Below are 10,917 nucleotides of genomic sequence, written 5' to 3'. Positions count from 1 at the left end.
CAAATGTGTAGTATTTGTTACACAAAGCCGCCATATTGTATTCTGCTCTCCTCCACACAATCAGAATATCCCGTATCTAGTTACCAGTACCACAGTGTGTCACTGATGTTCTTATTATATTTTGACGTCTTATGTTATCTATTACTGTAAAAATCCACGGCGACATGGAATATGTTTTTCTTTATTTAGTAAAAGAAGCAAACTGTCCTCCAAGTAAAAACCAATCAAACTGCGTGTAGACTTCGGCCTATCAAATAACATCGAACTGCTGCCTGTTACTAAAAGTGGGTTTGAATAGTCTACGAGTAGCCGTACCCTCCCCACTCAAGGAGAAACGAAAAGGAGGGAAAAATAAGTAACGTCTAATGCTGGGCGGAGTAGAAAAGGAAATCTATCACTATAACCCGCAAAAATATTCCTTTAGACTTGAATACCGTCAGACAAAATACAAAGAACTCTCTTGTGCTTCAGACGGATGCAGTCATCCGATGAAAGAATCACCAGTTAATTTTTTCATAATGGCGTATCCTCCGAGTTCTTCCACCTGCTTACAACGAAAGCCCCTCATAGGCAAAAACCTCTAAAAACTTGGTCGGCAAAGTTTAAAAACAGAAGAACTCGCCACCCACGAAATACCAGGTAAGTGAATTAAATTTGATGGCAGTACGATTCCGTCCGTTGGCATAGTCAAGTACAGAACAAAGTAAACATACGTGAAAGTTTTCAGTACTTGTAAGCGGGAGATAAACGCTAATGTAATTAATATAAGCTCCGTAAATGGAAAAAGATATCGTCTGGATTTTAAAGCGTTTCCTATGCTCAGCCTTTTGCTACTTCAAGCCATGGGCTCACACGATGCACATCCACAACAATAAGGACGAGAAGTGATTTCCAATAAGTTACTTCTTTTACCTGATGTATTAGATTGAAACTCGGAGAAACAGTCGATCTTGCAGTGACATCAAGCCAGAAATTTTCTCGTTCTACTTTCCCCAGGATCCTAAATTCCCGAATCTTATGGGCGAGTCGTGCGGAAGGAAGTGGGGCTTTTCATGGGAATAAATTATGCGCTGCACAACTATAATTCGAAAGAGCAAATCTCAATTGAATTGTCCAAACTTGCGTCTCCAGATTTCACATATCATATTTCCTCGATTTCCGTTTAACGATGGAAAAGTCAGAGTTCAACTGACTAAAAACCTCTCGTCAAGAATGTTTATGAAACTCAAGCCTTCTCACATCATTTTACTTTGGGAAAACTTTATCTGAGAGTATAAAAGAAGTATGGATACAAGCCATTTATTAATTGAAAATTAATACACTTCTTCTCGTTTCATTGTTTTGAGTATCCAGTGTGGCGAAGATTTGCGAAATTTTGATCAATTTTAAGGGGCAGGATATAGGTAAGAACCCCTGTTCTGCAAAATGAGGATTTTTGCTCTTTCTTTTTTTTGTATTAAAGAGTGCGCAGGACCAGTACGGGCCATAATTGTGATCTCATATATCTTTCTTTTGTTGTAGATGGATGTTTTGAAGTTTTCGTTGCTTATCTGCGTTCTCCTATGCTTTAAAGGAACCATCCTTCAAGTAAGTTAGAATACCCAGGTTACCGCCATTTCAGGAATTCCTCGTTTGGTACGCCAAATTTAAAAATTTAAACACGTCAGGTGGTAGTTCACCAATTTTGTCTATCTTGATTCATTTTATTCTTCTTCGTTTCCGATTTTAGGCGCAAACAAGCATGGAAAATGTGAAAGAAATATGGAGTCGTTATGCAAAAGTCACTAGTGGACTTGTAAGTGATGTTTTTCAATGCAACGACTGGAAACGATTCTGTCAGTCTTTAAGGCTTGATAGTGTAAGATAGGTCACATAAACATGAGTGCCAGCGCCTAGAATCATCTTTGGCGTCTTTTCTGCAGCCAGCCAATGGAGATCCAAACAAACAAAGCAGAAAACAAACAAAAAGCAACAGTAATTACAACAACAAGATTTGTGATAACCTAGCATTCCCGAAGAGATGTAAAGTAACAGAGGACAAAATATTTCCAGAAATATTTTTAGCTAAAGGCAATTTTTAATACATAGCTGCCAACGTGAATAGAAGAAAAATTTAGAACTACACTTTCAGTTGCATTTCATGTATTTACCTTAGTGTAACATGAGAAAGGTTTTCTATAATTTCTTATTTGCATGTTATGTAATTCTTTCTGTTAAATTTAGTGTTAATTACCTATCTATCTCCCTCTCTCTTTTTCTCTCTCTCACTTTCTCTTTCTGGTAAGAGCACGTACTATAATGACTATCCAGGAGGTGGAGCATGCGCTTTAGATCCTGTATCACCGCTGAACAAGCAGCCTGATTGGATGCTGGTTGCAGCTGGTAAAGGTGACTTTCAGAAGTCCCTCGGGTGCGGTATGTGCATTGAAATTAAGGCCAACGGGGAACAAGCCACCGCCGCCAGCGGGGGACCCACACCGATGAAAGGCACCTATAAGGCAACCATTTGGGACCTCTGTGGAGGATGCGAACAAGGTACAGCGGTTATAAGTCTGCTGTAAAATTTTGAGCACGTGTACTTTTGAATAAAAACCACGATAGCAATAACAGCTAAATCTACCGACAAAGTGAGCTCCTAAACATAATTGCGAAAGTTCAGATATTTTATTGAATAATTTACGAATATTTTAATTTCCTCAAATTGCGTTTTGCGCTCGAAGTTTCAAGGAGGGTCCACAAGAAGAAAATATACCGATCGAGCCGGGATAAACTGGGGTTTGTAAAGCATAACATCGACAGCAATTGTGTTCTATCATTGTTGGATTAACTTCAAAATGCTGCGGTTTGCCATAGGTTTGCTGTCAGCAGTGCAGTGCTCATGCGCATGAGTGACAGTTGATTCATTTAGACTTCTTACCTTCTTTCCTCCTTTTTCTTCGTTTTCACTTTATTATAAAATTTTGATTTTTGCGATTAATTTGTATTTTTGTTTTTGTTTTTACTCCATGCAGCTGGTTTCGATTTTTACATAAAAGGTTTTGGTAAGTACAAGACTTCATTCAAGGCAATCGAGTGCCCCACTGTGCCAGGTAAAGATGGAAACATTCAGCTCAGGTTTTCCGGCAGCGACAACTGGTATATAAAACTGCAAGCTCGGAACTCAAAGTTAGTACAGTGGAGGAACAGTAGTCCTTTCCTAAAACGAATTATATCATAGTACTGTTATATAATTGTACTCGAGGAGTGGAGGTTAACTTCGAACCGCAAAGAAGATAACCTATGGCTGTTGACTGAAGTTAAGATACATCTTTATTTGAGTCAGCAGCCCATTAAATACTGGCTCCTGTTTGAGTCGAATTAATTCTGACTAAAATACCCATCAATGAGTAAAGGGAGTAAGTTTCAACAAAAACTGTGGTGCTGCGTCAGTGGGGTTTATAATAAGATAATTTGGTTTTATCTACTGAATTGCTGAATTGGCCACCGTAAACAGTCTCTACAGCTGAAGTTTTGCGCGTTAGCCATTCGTCTGATGATGAGCTATTCGTTCTGGCCAAAGGCTTTCGCTCGAAACTTCAGCTTTAAAAAATTCTTTACGGTGGCCAACTCATGCAGTTGACAAAAACAAACTATTTTAAAACACCAAAAACCAACGTCATAAGTACATTTTTATATCTATTAATCGCAGCTTTTAACTACAGCCGAAAACTTGCTGAATTGAAATGATTTTCAACGAACTGAACCAATTTTAAAATTGCTCTATGGATTAGATAAACATACATGTATAAATCAATGACTGTTTTAAGACCTTCTCTTCCCTGCTTCTTCAGTTTTTTTTTTTAATTTATTTTTTCTTTTTATAATCGGACTTATTAGGGTGGTAACTGTTGGTATGGAGATCGAGCACAATAACAAGTGGGTTTGTATGAAACGAACGGCAGATAACTATTTTACCATCAACGGCTTAGGAGAGATAAAATTTCCAAAGAAATTTAGGATAACCAGCATCAGTGGCGAGCAACTGGTAGCCACGGTTTCTGAAGTTACAGATGATGTGAATATTCCCACGAACATACAGTACTCAGGGTTCAATCCAGGTAAAGCTATTACCGGGAGGTAACGTGAATTCCTCCCTATAGACTTTATTCCATAGGAAAACCTTAGTGTACTCTTGTAATTAAGGTATAGGCTAGGAATGAATCTACATGTGGCTTGACTATGTTGCTTAAGAAAAAAATTAGATGCCGCATGTCTATTATCTGGGACTTTGGACATCGGGAATTAACTGGAAGTAATTTTAGGGGGACATCCTATGAAAGAAAACAAATCCTCTAGCTTGATCAATTCTTGTGGCTGTTAGTTGCAGCCTTTACCCTCTCGTCGTTTCAGTATGTAGTGACCAGTTTGGAAGGGGGGAATGCCGGGCAAGTAACGACGATTGCTTCCCACAACTAAGTAGCCAGAGATGTCAGCCTTTCTGGTGGCCCGAGGGGAACTGGGTGAGGAGAAAGCTGATACTTTGGTACGAGCCACCCTGGCCAGAATGGGGTTCCATGACGAACCAAACCAACTCAGTTCAAGCTGAGTGCCCTCCTTTGAAATTGAAATTAAAGGATAAAACTTAGAACCGCAGCAACAATAATATGCATCTTCTGCCTTTCATATCTGTTGTAGACAGCAATCCAGAGAGCATAAAATGCTACGGACAAGACGGAAAAAGTGAACAACGTCAGTAAATGAAAAGAATCCCATACCACATATATTTAAATCTAACTTGGCTTCGATGTAACGTAATGAGAGAATGGGTAAAACGTTTAAGATACTGGATCAATATCAGTATCTGGGCAACTGCCCACTTACCCCTCCCCTAACTCAACTTTAACCTTAACTTGTTGTCAATTGACTGTTGTTGAGTTAGGGGAGGGGTAGGTGAGCAGTTGCCCAGATACTGATATTGATCCAAGATACTTAAACAACATTGTTTGGTGACGACAAGTCATCCCTTGATCTACATCCTTAAATAAAAAATAACGAAGGTGTGGGAAAAAAAAAAAAACATTTAACGTATTAAAAGAAGAGTTTCGCTGGAGCGGAGTCTATTTGAGCCGGCAGAGTCAACTTATCTGTAATTAAAAAACACCTCAATGGATAACATGATCAGAGGCACCAATTTGTGCAATCAGTTTTACATCTGCAAGAAATGCCGAGGGGAGTTTGATCGTCTCATCTTAAAAATGCTTTCAATAAAGAGCAGGAGCCGACTTTTTTTTTTTTTTTTTTTAACACCAAAGAGAGTCTGTTCATATTGTAAAGTGCATTCTCTTCTATGTTTCCACACCATCATTATACACTGTTGTTTCAACAACCGTCTGATTATGGTGACATGTCGTTACCAAAGTTTTAGTCACACATTTATCTTTTCTGCGTAGTAATGTATCGATCAAAAAGTTCAGTTCAGTTACAGGCTACTGAGATGGGTCTAAGGAGGAGGAGGGGGTAGGGAAGGATATTGAACAACAGCTCCTGGTCATACTGGCTCATCGCTAGTGTCTTGATTATTATATCTAGCTGCATTACATGATAGCCACTGATATCGACTATTATCTAATGAAAATACTCCTAATTTTTTAATGCCACAAAAAAACCGGGATAAGTTTACTGACTTAAAATTGACTTTACCTATACATCTATAGCTATCGGTCCAACGAATGCACAGGCTTCAGGAACGGCGGGAGGTACTAAGCCTACCCCGGCTGCAAGTACAAGTCCGTCTGGTGGTCAACCTCTGCCAACATCTAAGGTACCAACCTCGGCAGGAGGGTCATCCGCAGGTGGCAGTTCAGCGCCTTTGACAACGGCTGGGGGAAATAATAAACCCTCACCATCACCTACTTCCAAACCTCCTGGAGGTAGGCATTGATCAGTGTGACTTTCTTTAATAGATCCCTTCTTTCCTCCAAGATATGACCAGTAAGCTGTCGACCATGCTGCTCTGAATTTTTCCACTCAAAGTTGAATCCAAGTGGAAATCCCCATCATTTGTCGCTGGCTCTATGCAGTCCTCCTTTTGGTTTTTTCGTAATTTTTATCGTGTGGAGGCGAGAGGTTCAGATAAAAGCACTGGTCTGTTAGATGGCCTTTCTACTTTCCGGTCCCATTCTAAACAGTGGGACAATTTTAGCTAAAGGGCATATTTTGTCATTGCCTTAATTTTCAGTTAACACACCTTTTTATTTTTTCTTGGAAGTTATGTAAAGATGTATACCTTTCCATTTAATATGATGACAATGATAAGATTTTTTAAAGGTGTTTATTGCGCACTTTTATAGCCATTCTTAAGATAAAAAAGATTTACGTTTCATTCCTCAAGTTCTCTCATCATAGTGATAAATTGCATTGCTATTCTTTGCCACCTAGAACCAGATGAGAAGTTTTGCAATGGAAAAGCCGACGGTTTATATGTTGACCCAAACGATTTCAGCAACTTCTATCAATGTACCAATGGCATCACCTATTGGAAGCATTGTCCAGAGGGACTCCTGTTCAACCCTGACCTGAACGTTTGTGATTGGCCCACAAACGTGAAATATGGGGCAGGTGGCCAAAAGGACGTTGACGAAAGGCTTCATCATGGCGGAAGCATTATTCAAATTTTAAAGAAGAGCGAGGGCTTAGAAACATCAATTTTGTCGAAACAGCAGTGACATAAAAGATAATTGCATATTCATATGGGACCTGGCATGTATCTGGACTAAGACTAACCTAGTGTCAGAAGCAAAGATGAAGTTTGAAATAATGTTTGTTATTCTTGCTGACATCGACTCTATTCGTTAGGACTATAAGGGCTGAGCACAGTTTCATTTGTTTTCATTCACAACTAGTACTTTCCATACCGTGCATGCTTTTGTCACCACAGCCCATAATCAAAATTACGGAAAGTTTTTGTACATATAGTCCAGCAAAACAGTTTTGATTTGTGAAATTAGTGGTATGCAAGGCATAAGTCAGTAAACTTAATCCTAAAATGTTCATGTATAAAGATTGGTAACCTACCACTTCTTGTTCCTCCATATTATGGATAATATCGCACTGTCTTATATAAAAGATCCATTGCACGGAATACTTGATTAGAAAGTAATTTTCTTGTGCCTCTCTTCTGTCATTTACGCAACGATTCATCATATTTATAATTAGAAATTTGAGGATTAAGCTTTTTAAATGTTAAAACTCGGTAAGATTGTATAAGTCTGGAAAGTGGAAAACAAAACCACCGAAATTCGACGGAAACAATCGAAAAAGCGAAATTAGACTTGGGGCGAATATGCTACATGTTATAAATGATTTACGCGCACTCTTCACACAACTAATAACAATTATAAGCAATTAATGTAATAGCGGAAAGAAAAAAACCTGAGCCAGCTGATGAGCTGCAATGCACAGTGAGACCTAGTTAACTACTACTATCAAGGTAATCACCATAGGCGTGCTCGCGGAGAAAAAAATTGAGCCAAGCAAACTTAATTGTATAAAGAAAGTAAGTTTCTAAAGAAACTGTGGTGCTGCGTCGGTGGGAGAGTATGGCAGGTAATTTAGTGTTAACAACTAAGTTGAAAACGTAAATTGGCCACCGTAAAGAGTAAAAAGGCTGATGTTTCGAGCGTTAGCCCTTCGTCAGAGTGATTGGAGGAATTGTGAGATGTGTGTGGGTTTATATGCAGAAAATGGAGCTACGCTACTGGGTTTGAATATGGTGACAAGAAAACAAAAATAAATTAGTTAAATGAAAAGCGCTTGTTGATACTGTGGGGATTAAGAGAGCCGATTTGGAAGATATAGTTTTGTTCTAGTATTTTGCGGCTTTCCGAAAGCCTAGATCAAATGAAAGGCCGCAAACTGCCATATGTTGTTTAAAATGATCAGCGAGATTAAAGTGTCTAGCGACTGGTTTGGATGCGTCCTTGTCATTTCTTTCTACGTCGCGAAGGTGTTTTCGGAATCGGTCACCTAGTCCTCCAACTTTATTGTAAACAGGGTTACTAACATAATTTTAGTGAGGCCATTCTTTATTCACTCAGTGTCAGGGAAAAAGCGAAGAGCTCTAGAGTAAACAGAAACACCAAAACAATCATTTAATTTAACGAGAAAAACACACCTGCCGATCTTTTCGCTTTTAGAGGGAACTTCTGACTGTTTCCTATTGGACAGAACAACATGATTAATGATCCATGCGAAATGATTCGTCAAATTTGACATCACTGTATAATAATAATAATAATAAAAGATTTATACCGCGCCAGTATCCTACTGTTCAAAGGCGCCTACAAGAAAAAACTTAAACATTAACACTTAAGACAGCTAATATTAATTATAAAAGGCTTTTCTAAAGAGTAAAGTTTTTAATCTACGTTTAAAAACAGACACAGACTGAGCATTTCTAATTTCACTTGGCAAAGCATTCCATAATGATGGTGCTGCTACAGAAAAGGATCTTGCGCCATATGTTTTCAAGTTATAGGATGGAGAAACCAGAAGGTGCTTGAATGATGAGCGTAGTTGACGCGATGGGGTGTAAGATGTAAGCAGATCACAAATGTACGACGGTGCCAGGTTGTTAAGTGCCTTGTAGGTTATAAGTAAAATCTTAAAAATAATACGTTGGTTAACGGGAAGCCAATGAAGATTGAAAAGAACAGGCGTAATGTGATCATGCTTTTTTGTAAGTGTGACGAGGCGCGCCGCGGCATTCTGGACGTGTTGTAGCCTTTTTATAGCGTAGGCTGGTAGGCCATACAAAAGGGAATTACAGTAATCCAGCTTCGAAGATACAAACATATGAACCAGCAATTCAGTAGTGGTCGCTGAAAGATATTTCCTGATATAGCTAATATTTCGCAAATGATAAAATGAAGATTTACAAATGTCAGTAATATGATCCTTAAAGCAAAAATGGTTGTCGAACATAGTGCCGATATTCCTCGCCTTTTGCACGGAAGGAATAGTCTCACCAGCAACTGAAATTTCGTGAAGGAGTGGTCTTGGAAGATGTTTAGCGGAAATTACCAATAATTCAGTTTTGTCTTTATTTAATTTAAGACGATTAACCATCATCCAATGACTGATTTCATCCACACAGCTCTCGATGCTAGAAACCGCTAGATCCCTATCACCCAGAACGGTTGGTTGGAAAGACAAGTAAAGCTGTGAGTCGTCAGCATAAAAATGATAGCTCAGGTTAAATTTCTTTACGATATCTGAAAGCGGTGAAGTATAAAGCAAATACAAAATGGGTCCCAAAACCGATCCTTGTGGCACTCCACATTTAAGGTCATGTTTCGTCGAAGTACCACCATCAACGGAGACATATTGCGTGCGATTCGATAAATAAGATTGCAACCATAATAGAGGCTTCCCAGCTATCCCAAACCGTACACGTAAACGAGAGAGGAGGATGGTATGATCGACTGTATCGAAGGCAGCGGAAAGGTCTAACAACAGCAAAATTACGATTCGACGATTATCAATGGCAGAAAGAATATCATTGTGAACACGAATAAGTGCAGTTTCAGCACTGTGATATTTCTTGTACGCCGACTGGAATGTCTCATTTAACTCATAATCGTTAATGTAGGAGATAAGTTGATTAGCTACCAATTTTTCAATTGCTTTGCTAATAAATGAAAGATTCGATACCGGACGATAATTGCAGAATTGAGTATGATCCAAAGAAGATTTCTTAAGGAGCGGGCGTAACATTGCAACCTTGAGTTGCGAAGGCATCTGACCAGATTCCAATGAGATATTTATGATTTTGGAAATGAAAGGCAACAGAACACTAAGTGCATTTCTTGTAACATAACCAGGAAGAGGATCAAGAGCACATGACTTAGCAGCCAGATTCATGATACATGTATGAACTTCATCCGCTGTTACCATTTTGAAAATATCAAAAGAATGTGGACAGGCGTTGTCAACAACAGCAACTGTATCTCGATGAGGGAAAGCAGCAGTCGTTATATGACCCCGTATTCTATCTATCTTTGTAGTGAAGTACTTAATAAACTTGTTAGCAAGATCAGTGGGCGATTTGCAGGGGGGATATTGAATATCTGTTTTCCTTTGTAGTAGTTTATCAATTATCTTAAAAAGCTGTTTATAATTTGACTGATTCTCATTGATTAATGATGCGAAATAATTCTTCTTGGAATCACGAATTAAGTTGTTGACAGCATCACATCCCTCAATAAACAACTTACGATCAGAAGGAAGTTTTGTCATTCGCCAGCGTCGTTCAAGTTTTCTACGGGATCTCTTTAAATTATTTATCTCCTCAGAATACCAAGGTGCAGCGGGACGCAAAGTAACTAACTTTTTTTGCAGTGGAGCATGAGTCTCAAGTATGGTAGTAAGGACTCTGTTATATTGATCAATCAAATAATCCAAGGATGACGATGACGAGGCAAAAAGATCAGGAAGGCTCGAATTCATAACATCAGCACAGAAATTATCAAAATCAATAGATCGAAGCTTTCTGAATGAAATAATCTTCTTGTCGAGCGGCGGCTTATTAAGCGAGAGCTGGAAGTGAACAGCAGCATGATCAGAGATGACAAAAGGAGAACCAATTGTTAAATTTGAAACAATACTATCATCAGATCTTGTAATCACAAGATCTAAGGTGTGTCGATCTTTATGCGTTGAGCCATGTGTATGTTGAGTAAGATTGAAAGAATCCAACAATTGAAGAAATTCAGTTGAGTGTTGGGAAGAACAGGTGTCAACATGTATATTAAAATCACCAACTAATAATATTCCACCAGGATCAGCGATATAGTGCTCCAGGAACGTAGAAAACTCATCAAGGAACAATGAGGGTGTTAAACCATTCAAGGTCGAGGGAGGTGGGCGATAAACAATAAT

At 38.7% G+C, this 10,917-nt stretch overlaps 1 protein-coding gene across 2 annotated transcripts; it reads left to right on the top strand.

The window, feature by feature from the left end:
* Positions 1-512: 512 nt before the first annotated feature.
* Positions 513-7,226, top strand: LOC131781843 (uncharacterized). Of its 2 annotated transcripts, XM_066169896.1 has the most exons (10): positions 584-639; positions 1,347-1,403; positions 1,522-1,587; positions 1,730-1,795; positions 2,286-2,535; positions 3,012-3,165; positions 3,877-4,097; positions 4,675-4,728; positions 5,694-5,909; positions 6,418-7,226. In XM_066169896.1, the coding sequence occupies exons 3-10, from the start codon at positions 1,522-1,524 to the stop codon at positions 6,702-6,704; spliced, it is 1,314 nt and encodes a 437-aa protein (XP_066025993.1). In that variant the 5' UTR covers positions 584-639; positions 1,347-1,403; the 3' UTR covers positions 6,705-7,226. The 2 variants fall into 2 exon arrangements, with proteins under 2 accessions (XP_058954543.2, XP_066025993.1); XM_059098560.2 differs by lacking the exon at positions 1,347-1,403 and having other exon boundaries at positions 513-639.
* Positions 7,227-10,917: the final 3,691 nt, after the last annotated feature.

This window comes from Pocillopora verrucosa, chromosome 7 (assembly GCF_036669915.1).
Source record: "Pocillopora verrucosa isolate sample1 chromosome 7, ASM3666991v2, whole genome shotgun sequence".
In the NCBI taxonomy this organism is placed as follows: Eukaryota; Metazoa; Cnidaria; class Anthozoa; order Scleractinia; family Pocilloporidae; genus Pocillopora; species Pocillopora verrucosa.
This window is presented reverse-complemented; position numbering and strand designations above follow the sequence as displayed.

Excerpts from the sequence above, each read along its gene's own strand:
- LOC131781843 (XM_059098560.2), top strand. The coding sequence starts at position 1,522 with ATGGATGTTTTGAAGTTTTCGTTGCTTATCTGCGTTCTCCTATGCTTT. Across the intron at positions 3,166-3,876 it reads CTGCAAGCTCGGAACTCAAA|GGTGGTAACTGTTGGTATGG; the intron begins GTTAGTACAGTG and ends CGGACTTATTAG. Across the intron at positions 4,098-4,674 it reads GTACTCAGGGTTCAATCCAG|ACAGCAATCCAGAGAGCATA; the intron begins GTAAAGCTATTA and ends TATCTGTTGTAG.